This window comes from Emydura macquarii, unplaced genomic scaffold (assembly GCF_026122565.2).
Source record: "Emydura macquarii macquarii isolate MOO-44397 ecotype Brisbane River unplaced genomic scaffold, CSIRO-AGI_Emac_v2 contig_2676, whole genome shotgun sequence".
Lineage (NCBI taxonomy): Eukaryota > Metazoa > Chordata > Testudines > Chelidae > Emydura > Emydura macquarii.
In genome coordinates, this window is record NW_027132813.1 from 32931149 (window position 1) to 32953574 (window position 22426).

General features: G+C 47.4%; 1 protein-coding gene across 2 annotated transcripts in view; it reads right to left on the minus strand.

The window, feature by feature from the left end:
• CCDC88A (coiled-coil domain containing 88A) overlaps positions 1–22426 on the minus strand; it is a 251526-nt gene that overhangs the window by 66625 nt on the left and 162475 nt on the right. For both annotated transcript variants that reach the window (XM_067565171.1, XM_067565170.1), the window contains exons 17-19: positions 10052–10193; positions 3300–3476; positions 1520–1681 (exon numbers count right to left, since the gene is read on the minus strand). In XM_067565171.1, the coding sequence (XP_067421272.1) occupies positions 1520–1681; positions 3300–3476; positions 10052–10193 (481 nt within the window). The remainder of the gene's footprint in view (positions 1–1519; positions 1682–3299; positions 3477–10051; positions 10194–22426) is intronic.

The window sequence follows — 22426 nt, forward strand, 5'->3', positions numbered from 1 at the left end:
AATTTTCCTATAGATTTCCTAAAAAGCTTGCCTCTGGGTATTAAATATTTTGAAGCTTCTATAAGTTGTTTATAAGTTGAGATCCACCCTCTAAGATGCAACTTCATGTGCCTGTAAGAGACTGCATCGTATCCCATTGCTCTAAGAACTGCGAGTGAAGCTATCAAGTGATGATCCAAAACAAAGGCAGCCACCTGGCGATTTTCCAGAGAGTCCTTAGGATGTAGGCTCTCTTTAATTCTGAGTGGAATGTCTACAAGAGAATCTATCTATGCCAGGGTTCACCAGGCAAAACACACAGAAACTGCTGAGGTCTTCATGGTGGTTAACGGAGCTTCATAATTCCTGTGGAGGGAGAAGTCTAACTCTTATGTCCAGGTGACTTTATGGAAGAAATCCCATTCACTGGGAGTGTCCTTCACCAAAGAGGATAAAGCCAAATATGCCCTGACAATGAAACTAGATCAGATTTCAACAGATGTATGCTGTAGTCCTTTTTGCCTATTTTCCTAGTCTCTTCAATGTACCAGCGAACTTCCAGTCATCTCTTATTATATCCTGTAAGACTGAATGGAAAAGGATACATGCTTCCAATTTGGAACCAAATAGGAACTACTTCACAGTTTTTTCATTTCTTCTTCCCTTCTGTTCCTATTCCTTTTCCTTCTGGGGGTCTGAAGGGATACTAGAACTGCAGTGGCCTGTCTAAGAATGGTAGCAATTTGTTCACAATATCTTGTTAATTGAGAACTTTGTATCTATAGCCTAAAGCTGTTTGATTCTTGGAGCCCTAAAAAGCACAAGATCCATTTGCAAGAGGAAGTAATTTGTTGGAGAAACTGTATTTGAAAATATAGGTAACATGGGAGGAATGGCAATTTAGCCTTGATTTCCTTAAGGTATCTTTGAGAATGTTAATTTTGTTTTCATAGCTCTCAATACCAATGCATATTGCTTTATTTTTTTCTGAGCAAATTACATTGCACTAATCTGAATTAAATCTCTCATTAATTTTTCCCACTTCTCTAAATTCTCAATGCTATCCAAGGTGTTCATAATCCTTCCTCTTTTAGTATTATGTGTCACTTTGCAGTTCATTACTTCTAACTCATTTAAGAAAATCTTGACGAGTACTTCACCTAATACTAGTGCTTAGGGTACTTTAACTGCTTCCACCACCAAAAGTCAGAAGTTAAGAAGGTAAAAGAAGGGGTGTGGAAGGAGACTGACAAAGTACACTTAGTTCCAGTGCATAAATTTCAAGGTTTTAAACACGATAAATGTAGGATGTTAATATCTTGTTGCAGCAATTTATTATTTATCAATGCTCAAGGAAATGTTACCCATATTGATTGTTGTTAGTGCAAATTACTAATGATGCAAAGTACTTTGATTTCCATATATCAATCAACTGAAATTGTGATTGTTAGTGTCAAATGGTTAATAGCAAAGCTCTGACTTGAAAAAAATCTACATTAATTTTGAATCAGATGATAAAAGCAACATATGAAAATATAACCTGAAGCTTGGCAGTCTGAGTTTGTAAGGTTGTATTTTGCTCCTGTAAAGAAACAGTCTGTCTCTGAAGTGACAGAATCTGAGCTTGTAGATTATTGTTCTGTGTCTCAAGTTGCTTCAGCTGTGTTTTCAGTGCTTGTTTCTCTGCTTGCAGGGTAGCATTCTTAAAAAAAATAAAATAAATAAAATTAAATATAGAAGAGTCACGCATATTATATTTTAGGTTACTTTCAGTGCTGTCAAACAACTAAAAAATAACTGCAATTAATCACAAGATTAAAAAAATAGTTGCAATCAATCACAGTTTTAATTGCACTGTTAGAGAATAATAAAATACCAATTTAAATGTATTATAAATATTTTAGGATGTTTTTCTACATTTTCAAATATATTGATTTTAATTACAACACAGAATACAAAGTGTACAGTGCTCACTTCATATTATTATTTTTATTACAAATATTTGCACCATAAAAAACACAAACAAAAGAAATAATATTTTTCAATTAACTTCATACAAGTACTGTAGCGCAATCACTTTATCATGAAACTACAACTTACAAATGTAGGGTGGTTTGTTTGTTTTTTAAATATAACTGCACTCAAAAACAAAACAATGTAAAATTTTAGATCCTACAAGTCAAAGCATGAATGGGCATACGATGTTCAGCATAACTGGCATGTAAATACTTTGTAACGCTGGCTACAACAGCACCATGTGAACGCCTGTTCTCACTTTCAGATGACATTATAAATAAGAAGCCGGCAGCATTATCTCCTGTAAATGTAAACAAACTTATTTGTCTTAGAAGTCCACTCAGTCTAACTTCTTGTTCAGCCAATCGCTATGAGGTGAATTGAAAAATACTATTTATAATACATTTAAATTGGTATTCCATTATTGTTTAACAGTGTGATGAAAACTGTGATTAATCGCAACTATTTTCTTAATCTAGTTACTCTGTTTTGCATTAATTGCATGCATTAACTGCGATAAATTGACAACCTTAGTTATTTTACCTAAAAATAAAATTGATTATTTTAAATACAAATAAACTGAAGTTGAGTTTCCATTAAAATTACAAGAGAGAAGAAATTTTGAGATAAAGCTTCCATACAGTTTTTACTTTCTGTTTTTCACTTAGGTATTGTTGTATATCATACTGTAAATTGTATCACATGCTAGTCTGAGACTTTTGCAATACTCACTCTCAATGCTTCGTTTAGGAATGGAGCGGCCACATTAACCTGATATATTTATACATTCTCAAAATTGGCTACAAACTAGACATGCAAATGATGCTTGTACAATTACTGTCTTACACTCAATCCCTGTTTGTATGTGAAACTCATGGATGTGTCATGATAACAGAGATTGAACCTGGGACCTCTGGTTCTAAAACTATAAGCCTCTACTATTTGAGCTAAAAGACCAAGGTCTGATAGTGCAAAGACTGTAAGAGACCTATAAAGCGGTATGTAATTCAGCCCTGAGAGAGGGACAGAGTCATACTGTATAAGTGTGGATTACAGTCACTCTGGCCATGGAAATTCATCCTGAGTGTCAGTGGTCTACGCTGATCTAATCCCTGTAGGGGTCATCACTTGTAATGTGACACTCCTGGGTGGTTTGTCAGGAGTAGGGAGTGAACTCAGGACCACTCTGGATCTATGTAAAAGCATGAGGCTATACCAGCTGAGCTAGAAAACCCACAGTTGTTAACTCACATTTTTACTCTGGATACCTTACTTTCACTACAAGTAAAATTAAAACAACTTACATTCCTTTCTACTTCAATTAATCTATCTTTAATCTTCAATAGTTCTCTAGTAGTTTCCTGATTTTCCTTTTCCCATTTATTGACGGACTGGGTTTCTTCACCAGTCCTTGGAGGAGAATTCTGTACCATCCTTTCCTCCTCTTCTCTTTGCTTCAGGGCTTCATAGTTTTTTTTCACCTAAAATCAATTAAGACAATTACAAAAATTTAAAATATAACTAAAAAACATTTTTTTTTTACTATTTGAAATGTAGTTTGCCTAGGACAAGAAACTCCATGAATATTTTTAAACTTAAAATTGTCAATTTAACGATGAGAGTTTACATATATTACATAAATACAAAATGTGAGACTTCCAGCAGAGCAACTACACTCCTATCTACTATGTATTTAATATATGTATCTTTTGTGCACTCAATTGTACCTCAACTTAATTGTACAAGTGTAAAAATCTAGATGGGTAAATTTCATAGATGACCATCCCATTTCAGATGTTTAAAGTTGTATCACTAAATTCCAGATTTCTTGGGAAGTGTGCATCAAGCCTAGAGTTCAACTTCATTTTTCTCTTTTACCACCATCAAGGCTCTATGCCTCAGTCCATGATGTAACTATTAGCTACAATCTGTCTTATCGCTTATTTCAACTCTTATCTGCAAGGCACAGTCCTGCCAACTCTGAGTTGACTTGGGCCAAAAGAAGTCATGACATTAGCTTGAAAATCATGCATTCTTTAAAAACATCAATATTCCTTTTTGGAATTTCTTTTATAAAGTCTTAGAGGGGATCACCCTTCGCTCTCCCTTGTGTATGGATTTTTGGATGAAAATGTAGACAAAATGCACCCACAGAATTGAGGGGTCCTCCCCTCTTCTTTCTTCCTGACTGATGGGAGGCAAAGATTCTCTGAACCCTCCCCCAAATACATGCTCTTTCCCTTCCAGGCATTTTCTGGGTCATACTATCAGGTCCCTACTCTGTTTCCCCTCACCCCTCCATTGACTACTGACCTTCTCCAAACATCACCCTCTGCCTCTCCATTGGGCATTGTATTGTTCTTGGCTCCCTTGTGTGGCATTTTCTCCTACCTTAATGAACATTGCTTCCTATCCTCTTCCCCATTATCACCTATACATACTATTTCAGCAGCAGTGTGGAGAAAAATGCAACCTGAAGCTAGGTGGGAACAGGGAAAAGGGACCCTCTTTAACCACCATCTTTCCACAGTGTTAATAAACCCTCTGGGAATTGGTGATGTCTTGGAGCTGCCTCTGACTAGTGTCTCTAAACTGACTCCTGCTGCTCTCCTTGCCTTGTTGGACTCTGCAGGATTCTGTACATATAAGTTGCTGACACACAGGAGTGGTCAGTAAGCCAAGGAAATGCAACCTCTAGTTTCAAGTGCAGCAGTTGTTCAGCCATAAATTCTTCAACTAAAAGCCACTGTATGTGACACTGAACAACAGATTCTGCAAAAACCCTAGCTCTTGAGATAAATAGGGAGGTTACTTACTATAACTGATGGTTGTTGGAGATGTGTGATCCCTATCTGGATTCCAGATGTGGGTGGAGCTGGAACTGTTGAAAGCAGTGTTCGTCAATCCACATGCACACCTCAGGTTGTCCACGTGGCAGGTCTGAGGTCTCTTGTGGCTGCATGGGTCAACACCCCTTCAATCTCCTCTTACTAACAGGCCTTGAGTCCATAGCAGAAGGGCCGTGGGATGGGATTGGAATCCAGATAGGGACCACACATCTCCAAGAACCATGAGTTACAGTAAGTAACATCCCTTTCTTCTTCAAGTCCTGGTTCCCATGTGGATTACAGACGTAGCGAGCAGTGATCAGTATGGAGGTGGGCGGTAGGGCTTGGCTGATGTGAAAGTTTGTAGTACTGCACGGCCTACTGGTGAATCAGTGAACGATGCATTAGCTATGGTGTAATGGGCCATGAATGTGTGAATGGAGGCCCAGGTTGCGGCCTTGAAAATATCTTGCCACAGAACGTTGTCAAAGAAGGCAGACGTAGCAGCTTGTGCCCGTGTAGAGGAGCTCTGATGCCAGGTGGTAGCAGGACGCGGCAGAGGAAGTAACATTCCATGATGCAGCAGGTAACCCATTTTTTAGATTAATTGGGAAGAGAAAGCGCGACCCTTGCAGTGTTCCGCTATCACGACAAAGAGTCTGGGCAAGGCTCGGAATGTGTGTGTATGGTGGAGGTAGAAGGCTAGTGCACAACGGACGTCAAGAGAGTGCAGATATTCTCTGTTGGAGGAGTGAGGTTTAGGGTAAAAGATGGGGAGATGAATGACCTGGTTGAGGTGGAACGGGGAGGCCATCCTGGGAAGGAATTTGGGGTGGAGTTGTAGAGAGACTTTGTCCTTGTGGAACATGGTGAAGGGAGGGTCTCCCATCATGGCCACCAGTTCACTGACTCGTCGGGCCGAGGAGACAGCCATCAGAAAGATTACCTTCATGGATAGGTAGGTTAGTGGGCAAGCGCCTAGGAGTTCGAACGGTGGTTTGGTCAGAGCCGAAAGGACTAGGTTGAAGTTGCAGACTGGTGTTGGATCCCTAACGGGAAGGAATGTGTTCAGTAAGCCTTGCAGGAATTTAGCAGAGATTGGGTGGCTAAATATGTAAGGCCCATCAACTGGTGAAAGGAAGGCACTGATGGTTGCCAGATGTACCCTTATGGATGAATGGGCGAGATGAGAGAGTCAAAAGTGGAGTAAATTATCCAGAACGGTAGGTACTGATATGTTTGATACAGCATCGTGGTTATTGGTGGCCCATTTCATGAATCGTCTCCATTTGGCTTGATAGCAGGCTCTAGTCACGGGGCCCATACTGGAGTGGAGCATGCATTATCTATTCATGAGCCCCTTCCAAATACCAAGCCATGAGGTGGAGTGGTTGTGGACTGGAATTTTGGATCTGGCCCTGTTAATGAGTGAACAAGTTCGGGAGGGAAGGAAGAGGGATTGGAGGATGGGACAACAGGTGGAGGAGTTCCATAAACCAATATTGGCGGGGCCAAGATGGAGCTATTAGTATGACTGTTGCCTGGTCCCATTTCATTTTGCGAAGTACTTGAGGAACGATTGGAATGGGCAGGAAGGCGTAACGGAGGCCTGGTGTTCATGGGAGGATAAAGGCATCTTCTTGCAATCCCAACCTGAGAGCTCCTTTGAAACAGAAAAGGGGGAGTTTTGTTGTTTTCTGGTGTGGCCAAGAGATCCTATCGTGGAGTACCCTACCACCGGAAAATATTGCGAAGAGTGGGGTCATGAAATTCCCACTTGTGGTTGTGGCACAAGGAGCAGCTGTGTGTGTCTGCCAGGACGTTGTCCGTACCAGATAAGTGGGTTGCTGCAGAGTGATGATGTGTCGTAGGCACCAGTTTCATAGTCGCACTGCCTTCCAGCAACGGGATAGAGATCTGGCTCCACCCTGCTTTTTATATAGGTTACCGCTGTCACGTTGTCCGTGAGGATGTGTACATGTTTGTCCTGAAGGTGTAGAAGAAGTGTGTGACAAGTACCCTGGACCGCTCTCATCTTCAGGATGTTGATATGTATCCTCGCCTCCCGGTGCCATGTGGTCCTGTATGTGGGCACCCCAGCCTGTGAGCGAGGTGTCCATTGTAAGGGTGATATTGGGGTGGAATCCCAGAAGGGTGGAATCCCTGGTGGAAGGGAATACCTACCAGATGGGTCGCACCATGACAAGAAAGTCACCACTGGCAGCGGGAAGGAGACTTGTTTGTTGAGGTGGTCCTTCTGTGGGTCGTACACTGTTCTCAGCCAGTGCTGAAGACATCTCATATGGAATTGGGTATGTGGTGTGACTGATGTGGACATCACCTTGTGTCCCAGGAGTGAAAAGCAGTGGCAGATGCACGTGTGTGGACAGTATTGTAGCTGTAAAGTGATGGATGTGAGGACAGTAAGCCTATCCTTCGGGAGAAAAGCTCGTTCCGCTCGAGAGTCCAATCTGGCTCTGATGAATGTGAGTTCTCTGGTGTGTATGAGGGTACACCGAGATTAGCGAGGAACATCTGCAAGGTCTGAATGGTAATGAGTAAGCACTCAGAGTGGTTTGTACCTCCTTCAGAAAACCAGAAGTCTGGAACCATGGGTCCCGTTTAAGCACCACCTCGGATGCCAGGGAGTGAGCCACCATGTTTGCTGCATCCACTGCCACTTGGAGGGAGACTTTGGATACTAGCTTGCCTTCCTTGGTAACAGCCTGGAACTCTGCTTGTTTGTTTTATGGGAGAGAAGCTTGAAATTCCGCTAGCTTTGAGTATAACTTAAAGTCATACTTTACTAATATGGCCTGGTAGCTAACTATGTGGAATTGAAGGCCAGCAGACAAATATACTTTGCAGACAATGAGGTCTAGTGTCTTTGTGACTCAACCAGGTGGAGTGGTCCTAGGGTGCTGCTGTTGGGCCTGTTGGATGGCTGCTTGCACCACCAGTGAGTTTGATGGCAGATGCATGAAAAGGAAGTCTGTATTTTTTTCTGGAACAAAACGATGAGGTGCTGGAAACTGGGGCATGCCAGATCACCTGGGCCGGCTGTAAAATGGTGTTATGGATAGGCAGTGTGATCCGAGAAGGACACGTTGGTTGCAGGATGTCAAGGAATTCACATCCTGTGAGTCCTTTATATCTTTTGCTGGCAAATTCAGTACTGTAGCCATGTGCCTCAAGAGATCTTGGTATTGGCCATGGTAATTGGGCAGAGATAGCAACAATGGAATTATTGTCTTGTCCGGTGATGATGATACACCGCTCAGCAGCAGTGGATCCGCTGGTCCCAGTCATCCCATTGGTACCGGCAGTCCCATAGTGCTTCGTGGTTCCTCGTACACAGATGATGGTGCGGTGTACTCCGAAGGAGGATAAGGAGGTGCTCCCCGCTCATAGTATGGGTCCCACCTGTGCCAGTAGGGCCTCTGGTCCATTTTCGTTGGTGGGCTTGATAGGTACTGGAACCATTGTTGCTGGGGAGGCACCTGCATTTGAGCATATTGGTATTGGCTATGCGGGTGCTCCGGGGAGAAATGTGGCTCCAGCTCCAAAAACTAGTCGAACTCTGACTGGTCTGGTAAGGGCAGTGCCGTCAGAGTGGATTGAGCAGTGGAGCAGGCTGAGCAGACAGTGCCGGTGGAGCAGCGAGGTGCCGTGTCAGTTCAGGTGGCCACACCATGGATGGATGATATAATAGCAGTGGCTCATTGGCTGGAGATGGTGGCCGCAAGGTACTTGGTGCCTCATATTGATGTGAGGTACCCTCCAGTGGCAGTAGAAGTTCTGCCATGAGAGTTAGGGGCGAGAGACCACCTGGTGTGTGCGGCACCTAGAGTTGGTACTGTGGCAATTGTAGTGGTCCAAGTGAAGTCAGCACTAACAGGGGTCCAGAGGAACTCCAGTAGCTGCTGGAGTCGTGGGCTTGTCCAGGTGTTTTGACCTTTTATCTGCCATAGCCTGTTTAGGAGTGGGTGTCACCATGGCTGCATGTGACTTCTCACCCGGCTGAGCTTGGCATGGGGAGGGAACGTGGCATTTGGAAGTGGTCCCTCTCAGGGATCTGCCTTTGTGCAAGGACCATGCCTCTTGTGGGCACGATGTGGCTTGGTTGGTACTGCCGGTATCGTCAGTGTCGCAACTGGGGACACAGTCACTGCTGGTGCAGCTGGTTGTTCCAGCGGGTCCATCAGTACCATTTCTGGGTGCACAAGTGAATGCACTGCTTCCTCCATCAGCTGTTTCTTGAGCCGGAGTTCTCTTACCTTGCACATTCTCAAAAGAAAGGAGCGATAGAGCACTGTGCAACAATATGGGTCTCACCAAGACAGTACAGATAGCATTGATGCTCATTGCTCACTGAGACTGATCACAGGCATGTGACGCAGTTCTTGAACCTGGCTTGTCTGGGCATAATTCCCTGCATGATGTAGGCTGCCCCAGGGAGGGGAAAATTTGGAAAAAGAACTACTTCTCTTAACACACTAACTCTAACTACAACTATATTATCATAACTACGCTATCTATTAAACTTTCTTTGTCTTTTTGTTTTGTTTTTTTGGCTATGCAGCTGTATAGGAGGAGAAGAGGAACATTCCAACTTTAGCCATGAGACGGTGAGAGGAAACTGAAGGGGCGTCGACCTGCGCAGCCACAAGAGACCTCTGACATGCCATGTGGACGATACGAGGTGTGCAAGCAGGTCAACAAACACTGCTTTCAACAATTCTGGCACTGGCGCCTCGCACGCATGCACACCCACATCTTGAATCCACATAGGGACCAGCACTCGAAGAATAAGAATAAGAATTAGCAACACTGAAGACACAACACTGTTTTCTAAAGGGCTAAATTCAGTAAATAATTTATTTTTAAACCCCTGTTCCTCAGACACATCAAATCTTGTAGAAAAATTCAAGACCTCCATCACAAATCACCATTCTAATATTTTTACTGAAGATCTGAATTCTTATGTAACAAGTTTGTTTTTCAAAATTTAGTGCTTAGAAAATTACAGAGAAGTTTTCTTGTGTCTTGTAACAGAGAATACATTACTTCTGAATCTTAAGTATTTTGATAGAGAAATGAATTATTTTCTCAAGTGTACTTAATTTTGTAAGAGCATCATTATAAACTGCAAGTAAAATAGGAAAATGAGAGTGACGTTCAAGAATTTTATAACGTGGAAAGAAATGGTCATGTTATTTTTTCCTTACGATTTTCAGCTCCTGGCGCAGCTGCTGGTTTAAATTCGTTGACTCTTCTAAACGAGCTTCCAAAGCTGCAATTTTTTCTTCTTTTATTTCTAGAGACTTCTTCAATGTAGTCTCTAATTTTGACTCCAAAAGCTTGTACCTACTGCTCAATGAAATTTTAAAAATATATATTTTATTACCTCCTTTTTCAAGAAAGATAAAAAATTCTGAGATTTAAAAAAAATTACATATTTTAAAATTATGGGTCAATGTAGTGCTCTTGAAAAAAAATTGGGTTACTAATCTTCCATAAATGTTGTTTTTCAAGATGTGTTGCACATGTCCATTCTAATATAGGTGTGTGCACACCCTAAACACAATTGCTGGAAAATTTTCCCCTAGTGATATCCATCAGGTTGGCTCTAGCATCCTCTGGTGCTGCACGCTCATAGTGCCAATATAAAGGGCCCTGCTGATCCTGCGCCCCTTCAGTTTCTTCTTTCCGGTTAACTCCAACAAGAGGGGAAGGAGGGCAGGTCTTGGAATGGACATGTGCAACACATCTCAAAGAACAACAGTTACAGAAGGTTATTAACTGTTTTTCTTCTTCAAGCACTTGCACATGTCCACTCCAATGTAGGTGATTCCCAAGCAGCTATATAGGAGATGGGCTCGGAATTCATGGATATGCTGACTGCAAAACCACTTGGCCAAAGCTGGCATCATCCCTGGCCTGTTGGGTGATGGGCTAAGAATAAGATTCTGTCAAAGAGATCATGGACTCTGTGACTTTAACGGACCTCCGTGACTTCTTCAACTGACTCAGCCCACTGCAGTGGTGGGGCTGGAGCAGCTGTCAGCCCCCGCCCCGGAGCAGCAGTGGGTCCAGACTAGTGGCCGGCAGTCAGCCCCTGCCACAGGAGCAGTGGCTGGGGGCCATCACTGCAGGAGCAGTGGCTGGGGCCAGGTCGGCCCCTGAGACCACCGGAGCAGCAGCCAGGGCCAGGTCAGTCACTAAAGCTGCAGGAGCAGCAGCCATCAGGGTTGAAGCAGGAGCAGTGGTCCCCAGGGACAGTCACTCACTCCCTGGGGCTACCGGAGCAGCAGCCAGGGGTGGGTCAGCCCCTGGGGCTGAAGCAAGAGCAGTGGCCTCCGGCGCAGGAGCCAGCAGTCAGCCTCTACCACAGGAACAGCAGCCTCCGGGGCTAGAGCAAAAGTCCCTAGGGCCAGCAGTCAGCCCCCGCCACAGGGGCAGCAGTAAAGCTGAAGTAGCGGCCAGCCTCCGACAGGGCTCCAACTGTTAGTCTCCCCGGTCTCAGGGTATTTTAGTAAAAGTCATGGACAGGTTGCAGGCTTTTGTGAATTTGTGTTTATTGCCTATGACCTGTCCGTGATTTTTACTAAAAATTCCTCCGACAAAATTTTAACCTTAGTGATGACACAGTGTGCCGAAAACATGTGCACCAATGACCAGGTTGTTGCCCTGCAGATGTCCTAAATAGGGACTTGTGCTAGGAAAGCAGTCAAGGAGGCCTGCAGTCTTATGGAATGAGCGGTCAGGTTAGCTGAAGGCAGAATGCCTGCCTGCTCATAACACATGCGAATGAACGATGTGATCCAGGACGAGATTCTCTGAGTGGAGAAAGGGAGTCCTTCATCCTCTCCGCTACCACTATGAACAGCTGGGTAGATCTACAGAACGGCTTGGTCCTTTCTATATAGAATGCTAGGGACCTTCTAATATCTAGAGAGTGTAGACATTGTTCCTCCCTATTCACATGTGGTTTCAGGAAGAAAACCAGAAGGAAGATTGCTTGACTGCAATGGAACTGCAAAACCTCTTCCAGGAGAAAAGCAGGGTGTGTATGCAACTGCACGTTATCCTTAAAGAAAATCATGTATGAGGGCTCCGACATGAGGACATGAATCTCCAAAACCCTTCTGATCACTAAAAAGGCCACCTTCTAGGAGACGTGAGGTAATGAGCACGTTGCCAGACGCCTGAACAGGGGACCCATAAGTTTTGATAAGACAAGGTTTAGGTCCCAGGGAGGAATGGGATCTATCACCTGGGGGCATAACTTTCTAGGCCTTTAAGGAAATGGATAAGTATGGCATGAGAGAAGACAGATCAATTGTCAACCAAGGAATGGAAGGCAGATATCGCTGCAAGCTGGATCCTCACGGACGAAATAACCAAGCCCTGCTGTTTTAGATGCAACAGGTTCTCCAATATAACCTGCAATGAAGAACTTGAGGGTGGAACTCCACACTGCGAAGACCAGATGGAGAATGGCTTCCCTTTTTTAAGGTAAGAAGATGGAAGGCTTCCTACTACCTATCAGGACCTGACAAAGCGGTTCCGAGCAAGTCTGCTCTTCAGGATTCAGACATGGAGCTTCCAGGCCGTCAGATGAAAAGAGCTGTGGTTCGGATGGAGCAACCGACCAGGGTCCCAGGAGATCAAGTCTGGATATAAAGGAAGTGGAAGTAGGGCCCTCCACTGACAGGCCTAACAAGGTGGCGAACCAACGTTGCCTGGGACATGCCAGAGCTATGAGAATGACCCAGGCCAGGTCTCACTTGATCATCATCAAAACCTTGTGCACTAGAAGGATAGGAGGAAAAGCATTTCCAGGTGATTTGGGTAGCAAACAGATCTATCTCAGGAGTCTCCCACCACTGGGCTGAAGGGACCACCCATGGTGAGTTGAGAAAGACCAGCTGAGGCAATCTGCCAACTGGTTCTGCGCTACCTGGAGATAAGAAGCTTTGAGGTGGATTGAATGTGCTATGCAGAATTCCCACAGATGTTTCCTGGCACAACAAGGAAGAACGTGTCCCACCACACCTATTGATGTTAAACATAGCTGCCATGTTGTCCATAAGAACCAATATGTCCTTGTTCACAATGTGAAGCAGGAATGCCTCGCAGGCTAGGCGGACTGCACGAGCTTTCTGATGTTGATATGGAGAGCTCTTCTGGAGACCCTTCCATCCATATTGGTTAGGATCCAGTGGCCCTCTTCTTAAAGCTAAGTACCAGGTTTGGTACCAGAGTCCGGATCAGAGTCTCCTGTCGAGGCATTGGTGGTGCTTCTATTCTTGGAGGCCTCCGAATAGGAGAGCCTTGAGAAAAGATCCTGAGCTAGAGGGAACCCCCAGTGTGTTCCAGAAGGGTCCTTGCACTGGCACTGGCCCCGCAAGGACCAGAGGGCCAAGCACTCGGTGGTACCCCTGTGTTTAGTATGGTGGGGTAGGAGTGCATCGGGGAGTAACACAGCCAGCTGCGAGGTCAAGAGGAGTTTGAGCCCACTTCTGACTCCAAAGACAAAGAGTCCTGGTCAGGAGACCAGGGAGGTGCGGACCCCATTGCTGCCATGATGGTGAAGCCTGTACTGAGGCTAGCATGGAGGATTTTCCTCTGGATGGTACCGCTGGTCCTGGTACCGCGCAGAGGCTGGAAGAAGATGGTTCCCTGCCCAATGGTACCAGTGGCACCAATTCCTGCACTGCCAGAGATATAGGCACCTGCAACGAGAGCAGAATCCTGGTTGCCATGAACGCCTCCAGAGTTGATGGCATTGTAAACATACTGGTATCATACCTGAAGATGGAACCTCATGCCGGAAGATGGAGTCAGCAGGGCCTGTGTAGGCACCAATATCAGCCGAGGTAGAAGAGTGGCCTGGTTTCTATGCCTGGTCAACTTCGGCATCAGGGATCAACCCCTCGGCCAGGGCTGCCAATTGTGTTTCTTCTTAGGTACCAGGGACAGGAAACAGTGCCAAAACTCTTGCATGGTGGAAGGAGCACTCCGCACAAGTGCCAAGGTACTCTGCAAGTGACTTGGTTCCGAAGCGGGTCTCAGAGCTGCGTCCATAAGAAGGACCTTCAATCTCACCTCTCAGTTCTTTTTTGTGTGAGGTTTGAAGTCCTTACAGATCTGGCAACAGTCCTTTCTGTGAGTCTCTCCCAAGCAGTTGAGACAACTTGAGTGCGGGTTGCTCAGAGGCATCGACTTGTTGCAGAAGGCACAGGCTTGAAGCCCGGTGATCAAGGTGTTCCCTGGGAGCAGGGAACAGATGAACTTTGCCAATTGAAGTAGAAAAGGTCCAAACATTATAGACTAAAACTGACTAACTATATACAACTAATTTAACTATATACATCACAAAAAACAGCGAAAACCATTGGGAAACTTTGCTGAAGCAAAGAGAGCAGTTCCAGCAACTGTCACAAATGGTAAAAAGGAACTGAGGGGGCCCAAGGTCAGTAGGACCCTTTATAATGGCACTATGAGCGCATGGTACCAGAGGGCTCCAGAGCTGACCGGACGGATACCACTAGGGGAAAAAATTCTGACAACTGTGGACTGCACACACACTTACGTTGGAATGGACATGTGCAAGCACTCGAAGAAGGTATTGGACTGATTACCCTAGTAGTAAGTTTCTCTGATGACCTGAAGAGACCATGTGTAGGAATGAATGTAGTTCAGTATCGATGCCCTTTCAATTCTAGGAATTTCTGATGAAACTGCAGAGAAATGTACAATACCATTTGGCATGGATTGGATTTGACCCAACAACATTAATATTAAAGTCTCATTATCCTATTATCATGACTCGAGTCCTCCAATCGTCTCTTTAGATAGTTTTAAAGGGATAGTTGTCAAAGTTGTCAGATCTTGCAAAATTTTACCCTCCTTCTCCCTTTTAAAATATATTCCTGGATACAGAAAAAGTTACCATATCTACAAAATCAACAGTAACACACAAACCAAATGCTCATTTTGTCGATCATTAGTGGAAATGTGATGAAAACCAAGGTTACTTACCAGTAACTGATGTTCTTCGAGATGTGTTGCTCATGTCCATTCCAATATAGGTGAGTGCACACCACCGTGCACGGTTCCTGGAACTTTTTTCCTCTTAGCAGATCCTGTAGGGCCAGCTCTGGTGCCCCCTGGAGTCCTGTGCACATGCCGCGGTATATGAGGCACTGCCGGCCCTAAGCCCCCTCAGTCCCTTCTTTCTGCCAACTCCGGCAGCGGGGACGGGGGGTGGGTTGTGGAATGGACATGAGCAACACATCTCGAAGAACATCTGTTATTGGTAAGTAACCTTGTTTTCTTCTTCGAGTGATTGCTCATGTCCATTTCACTATAGGTGACTAACAAGCAATACCTTGGAGGTGGGTAGGAGTTACCGGTGAGCTGCCCTCAGCACGGCTCCGCCGAATCCCATGTCCTCTCTTGCCTGCTGGACGATGGAGTAGTGGGACGTGAAGGTATGCACCAATGACCAGGTGGCGGCTCTACAGATGTCCTGCAGGGGCACTCTCTCCAGGAAGGCTGTCGACAAGGCTTGAGCTCTGGTTGAGTGCACTGTGATGGTTCCCGGAAGCGGCACCCTTGCCTGCTCATAACAGAACTTGATGCACGATGTAATTCACAAGGAGATGCGCTGGGTGAAGACAGGTGAGCCTTTCATCTGGTCTGCCATTGCGACGAAGAGCTGCATTGATTTCCGGAACGGCTTTGTACGCTCGATGTAGAAGGCCAGGGATCGTCTCATGTCCAGCGAATGCCATCTCCTCTCCTCCTCCAAACCGTGTGGTTTGGGAAAAAACACAGGGAGAAAAATATCTTGGTTACAATGAAATAGGGAAACCACCTTGGGCAGGAAGGCTGGATGCGGCCTTAACTGCACCTTATCCTTTTAGAATACTGTATAAGGGGGTTCTGAGGTCAAGGCCCTAATTTCAGAGACCCTCCTAGCTGAGGTAATGGCCACCAGGAAGGCTACCTTCCATGAAAGCATAAGCAGGGGACATGAAGCCATGGGCTCAAAGGGGGGCCCCATGAGTCTTGAGAGGACCAGGTTGAGATCCTAGGGAGGCACCGGGTTACAGACCTGCGAATAAAGCCTCTCCACGCCCTTGAGGAAGCTAACCGACATGGGATGGGAGAACAGGGATCTCCCCTCTAGCGGCTGATGGAAGGCTGAAATGGCCGCCAGGTGAACCCTCAATGAGGCCAGCACCAGACCCTGGAGCTTTAGCTGGAGCAGGTACTCCAGGATTGCCTGTATAGGCGAGAGGCTGGATGGAATAACCCAGGACTCCTCCTAACAGGTAAACCGCCTCCACTTAGCCCGATACATGACCTGTGTAAAAGGTTTCCTGCTGCCAAGCAGGACTTGCTGGACCTGCACCAAGCAGGCTCTCTCTCCCTCCGTCATCCACAGAGTCTCCAGGCCGTGAGGTGTAGGGAGTCCAGGTCCGGGTGCAACAGGCAACCATGATCCTGGGAGAGAAGGTTGTGCCGTCTCGGGAGCTCCAGGGGTGGGGCGATCGAAAGGTCCAGCAGCATGCTGAACCAATGCTGTCTTGGCCAGGCTGGAGCGATGAGTATAACATCCGCCCTGTCCCTCTTTATTTTCAGTAGGACCTTGGGCAGGAGTGAAATGGGCGGAAACGCGTACATGAGAGTCCCCGTCCAGTCGATGAGGAACGCGTCAGAAATTGACACAGTCTCATGACCCCCGAGAAAGCAGAACCTTGGACACTTGGTGTTCCAGGCCAATGCGAATAGGTCCAGTTGGGGAACACCCCACTTCTGGAAGATCGCAGTCACGACCTCCGGGTGCAACGACCAGTTGTGGCGGGATAGAAATGACCTACTGAGGCGATCCATCTCATCGTTCCTCACTCCAGGGAGGTGAGTCAAGTGGAAATCGTGCCTCGTGGCAAAGTCCCAAAGACGGGTAGCTTCCTCGCAGAGAGCCGAGCAGCGTGCTCCTCCCTGCCTGTTTATATAAAACATAGCTGCGGTGTTGTCCGTCAGCACCTGCACCACTCTGCCTGTCAGGAATCAGAGGAACAACCTGCACGCTAGGTGAATAGCCCTCAGCTCTTTCACGTTGATGTGCAGGTGCCTCTCCTCCCCCAACCAGAGCCCCTCAGTGCTTAGGTTGGTGCTGATGTGGGCTCCCCATCCCACATCCGAGGTGTCAGAGATTAGGGTGACCGACGGGACCAGTTCCCTGAATGGAATGCCCTTCAACACTGCCCTGAGAGACCTCCACCAGTCTAGGGAAGCTAGGACGGGCAAGGGAACTGTGACCACCCGATTCAGTGGGTGTCTGCTTGGCACATATACCAAGGCCAACCACGCCTGAAGCAGTCTGAGCCTCAGGCAAGCTAGTCTCACTACGTACATGCAGGCCTCCATGTGGCCTAACAGCTGTAGGCAGTGCCTGGCTGTTGTCGTGGGGCATCGGTGCAGCTGGGAGATGATAGAGACCATCGCCTCGAAACGTGGCTGAGGAAGGAAGGCTCTGGCCTGGGAAGCGTCCAGGGTGGCCCCAATGAATTCTATACATTGCACTGGGGTTAGTGTGGACTTCTGCTCATTTATGAGCAGTCCCAGCCTGCTGCACATGGAGCAAGTGAGGGTCACGTTCTCCTGCACTTGGGACCTGGACCTGCTCCAATCAGCCAATCGTCCAGGTAAGGGAAGATTTGCACACTCTTTCGCCTCAGGTGGGCCGCCACTACCACCATGCATTTGGTGAATACCCTCAGAGCTGAAGATAGGCCAAAAGGTAGGGCTGTAAATTGGTAGTGGGAGCCAGCTACCATGAAACGGAGGAAGCGCCTGTGGCTGGGGAGGATGGACACATGAAAGCATGCATCCTTGAGGTTGAGGGTGGCATACCAGTCTCCTGGATCCAGGGAAGGGATTATGAAGGCTAGGGAAACCATGCGAAACCTGAGTCGTTTGACATATTTGTTTAGACGACTCAGGTCTAATATGGGTCTCAGACCCCCCTTTGCCTTGGAGATGAGGAAGTACCTCGAACAGAACCCCTTGCCCTTCTGCCTTGAGGAACCATAACCACCGCTCCTATGTTGAGGAGGGTGTCCGCCTCCTGCCAGAGGAGTTGCTCGTGAGAGGGATCCCTGAAGAGGGACGGAGCAGGGGGTTGTTGGGGGGGGGGTGGTCAACTGTAGGGCACAGCCCCCGAGACTATCCCGAGGACCCAACGATCTGACGTAATCTTTGCCCATTCGAGATAAAAGCGCCTTAACAGAAGGGGCGCTTTAACGGAAGGGGCGGATCCAGGAGAGCAGTAGGGGCGCCACCCTCAGGCACACCATCAAAACTGCCTCCTACGATTGCCCGACCCCCTGGGGGCCCCTGCTAGGGGACTGAGGACAAGCTGGGGGGCTGATTTCATCTCCTAAACCCCCTATTTCTGTCCCTATTTTTGTAGGGTTGAAAGGGCCTAGGCAGAGGCCTTGGTTGCTGCTACATCTGGGGCCGTGCCTGCCACCTGGAAGCCTGGGACATGTACAGGCCCAGAGAGCGAAGCGTGGCCCTGGAGTCCTTCAGACCATGTATCTTCGCATCGGTCTGATCAGAGAACAGGGCCAACCCATCAAAGGGGAAGTCCTGGATCGATTGCTGTATCTCCTGGGACAGGCTTGAGTATTGCAGCCACGAGCACCTTCTCATGGAAATGGCGGAGGCTATGGCCTTACCCGCCGAGTCAGCAGCATCACTGGACATCTGGAGCGCTGCCCTAGCCACGGTGATTCCTTTATCCAGGATGGTGGTAAAGTCTGTGGCCTGGTCCTGGGGCAGGGCCTCAGCAAACTGCCTGTGGGAGTCCCACAAGTTAAAATTATATCTCCCCAGGAGGGCCTGATGGTTGGCAATTCTGAACTGCAGGGCTGCCATAGAATATGTTTTTCTCCCAAACAAATCCAGCTTTTTGTTGTCTTTATTCTTGGGAGTGGAACCTGGCTGACCTTGCCTGTCCTGCTGGTTGGCCACGTCTACCACCAGGGTTCCCAAGACCAGGTGAGTGAACAAATACTGAAACCCTTCGGCCGGGACATAATACTTTTTCTCTGCCATTCTTGATGTAGGGGCAACTGAGGAAGGGGTTTGCCACAGGGCCTTTACAATTTCGAGGACCCTATCGTGGACTGGTAAGGCCACTCTTGCTGGGGCAGCCACCACCAGCACATTGAAGAGGGTATCTTTGGCCTCCTCTAACTCCTTCACCTCCAGCCCCAGATTAGAGGTCACCCTCTTGAGCAGCTCCTGGTGCACCCTGAAATCCTCCAGTGGCGCCATGTGGTCCCGGGAGACTGCCTCTTCCGGTAAGGAGAAAGAGGACTGCCAAGGCACATCCTGTGGGTTCTCCCCCTCCTGATGTGCACCCGTAGAGGGTCCTTCCTCCATGGGGTCCGACTCCTTGTCCGAATAGTGGTGTCTATGGGCCTTCTCCTGTGCCCGAGGCACAGAGTGAACCCCCAACAACAGGATGGATTGGGGCCCCGGACCCATCTGGATGCCCCATGGGGCCCAATAAGGCCATTGTTGCGGCCATTGTCCCTGGGGCTAACCTGGGGCTGACTGCACCACTTGCTGTGATGCCTTGTGGGGGCGTCGGCTGTCCCGATGACTGTCCCCCCTGTGGAACCCCGAGCCACTGGACCGGCAGTGCCATACACATCCTCAGTCCCGGGTGTCCTTCCGTGCTGGGGACCATCCTCTTGACACCTCCGACCTGTAGGACTACGAGGACCACCTCCGTCGCCACGAGCAGTGCTGACGGATGGAGGCACGCTCCGAAGAACTCTCGGTACCAGAGCACCGTCTCAGTACTGATGACTTGCAGCGCCACTTGGCCTTCGGTGACCAAGACCAGTGCCGCCCCGAACTCCACAGTGCCAAGCTGGACTTCGGCAACTGGGTTCCGCATCGTGGACTGTGTGGTGCCGGGTCCTCGGATGGTGACCGGGTTCTGCGCCACCTTGGTGCAGGCGAACTCCTCGGTGCCAACTCCTCCGACAGTGACTGGGTTCTGCGCCGCCTCCATAAGGGCAAACTCCTCGTTGCCGGGGATCTGGAGCAGGAGCTGTCCGAGTGCCGCCTGGCAGATCTCGACCAGTGCCGTCTCCTGGCCTGCGCTGCCTCCAGTGCCGGGGAGTGATGTCAGCGCCGAGAAGGGGACTCCATGTCCTGAGTCAAAGGAGGCCGGCTCGACAACTCCGACCTGGAGCAACTGCTGGGGGAGCGTGCTTGCTCTACCCCCGGTGGCCTCCAGCGGGAGATCTTCCTCCCCGAACTGGGGATCTCCACTGCCCTTCGGGGGGACCCAATGCGGGGTTGCCCTGGGACATTGGCCCCTTCTCCCTCGGCGGAGGGGGGTGTGGAGGTGGTGTGGGCAAGGCCAACAAGGCTCTTGCCGCCTGAAAAGCCTCCAGTGTCGACGGGGGCACTCTCCCACTCCCAAGAGTTGGGGAAGGCTCCCTGATGGGAGATGCAGGCACTGGAGAAGACTTGACGGGCCGTGGCCGGTGCATCTCTGCACTCAACCCTGCCCGTACCAACGGCGCAGGGGAGTGTCTGCGCTCTGCACGCTGTTTCTTCCTGTTCGGCACTGGGGCTGCTGCTCAGTGCCGAGTTGATCCCGGTGCCGGCGGTGCACTCTGCACCAAGGTTATGCTCGGTGCCGAGATGGAGCGGGACGGCTTGGACGCCGGCAGGGCACTGCCTCCATGAGCAGGTCTTTTAACTGGATCTCTCGGTCCTTCTGAGTCTGCGGTTTAAAAGCCCTGCATATCTTACACTTGTCTTTCCTGTGCTCTTCCCCCAAGCACTTAAGGCACCGATGATGGGGGTTGCTGAGCAGGAAGGCCTTCCCGCAGGAGGCACACAGCTTAAATCCCGGCGACCAGGGCATAGCCTGGCCGCTCTAAGTCCCCCCAGGGACTTGCTTATCTAACTACACTTAACAACTATTTAAAACTATCTAAACTACTTTGAATAACAAACAGTTCAAACAAGGGGAACGGTACATGCAGAGAGCAAGGCTAGTTCCAGCAACCGTTACAGGAGGAAAGAAGAAACTGAGGGGGCGTAGGGCCGGCAGTGCCTCATATACCGCGGCATATGCGCGGGACTCCAGGGGGCACCAGAGCCGGTCCTAAGGGATCTGCTAAGGGGAAAAAAGTTCTGGGAACCGTGCACGGTAGCATGCACTCACTTATAGTGGAATGGACATGAGCAGTCACTCGAAGAAGAAGCACTCTTTCTTTTGGCTCTATTTCGATCAGGCGAGCAGGGAACTGAACTTGATTAGACTCCTGTGCTCTGAAATATTTGGAGAACAAGATTCTCATCAGTTCCTATTTCCTGCTTGCTTACAAAATAGAGGCACAAAGGAGGAAGAGACGGAATAGTATGCTTGTGCATGCTTATTTCATGTACATACCCACAATATCTGAATTGCTCACCCAGCACAGCTCCTGATATTTTAAGATCACTACAGCCCTTGTTTGAGAGGAGGATATTATATTATGGAGCGTGAAAAACAAAACAAAACAAAAACCAATCCATATATTTGGGAATAAAGAGGTCATATTTAAGATATGTAGGTTTGGAACAGTATCTCTTGGGATTATTAGTGAAGTACAATCTTAAAGAACTGTTGTCTATTAAAGAAAATCTTAATCTTGATTTTTTTTTTTAAATAGCTTAATCGTTTTATTTATTTCCTCATCTGTATACGCTCTCAGAATTTAGAAAATAACATTTATTTCCTTATTATTTTTATGTTCGCCATTTGCAATTTCTCTAACTGTAAGGCAAAATTGAACACAGTTTAGCCACTTGATTTCTGAAAATCTGGGAAAAAATCTGGGAAAATTTCTGGGTTTAATAAATGGAACACACCGCCTGTGATTCTTGAAGGCACAGCTACATCCTGACAGGAATTAGAGCAGAGGACCAAGAGTAAAAGGATTAAAAAGAGGATGCAGTGGCCTTAAAGAGTTATCATCATATGAGAAGGAGATGACCCCAGAATTTCAGAGTTTATCTATTTGAGAGAGGCCATGTAAACATGAAACTGCAAGTAAAAAATCTTGTACCTGTAACAGAGAACTATACTAGACTATACAGAGAACTGAAAAGGAAAAAGACTAGCAGAGACTTCACGTGCATCCTCCATGGATTACTTAATGAGATAGGAGGCTTACGAATTGGAAGATTTCTTCTAACTTGATTTGAGACTTTAATGTCAGATTGGGGTGGAAGAAGCACAAACCCACTTTGTCTAAAGATAATCCCGTGCGCTGGAAGGTGCAAAGGAACAAACTGAAAAATCTTTAATATCATCCTTATCAGACTATGTCAGATTAAGCCCAGACAGGGGAAAGATTTTAAGATATTGCTAACAATGGCCAGTGGAAAAAACATGGAAATCCTGTTGTCCAAGGAATGTGACAGACTAGATGTATGTGAAATATTTTCCATCTCCATGACCAAAAGATGGGGCGCCAGACCAGGAATACTCTGGAACAGAAAACAAC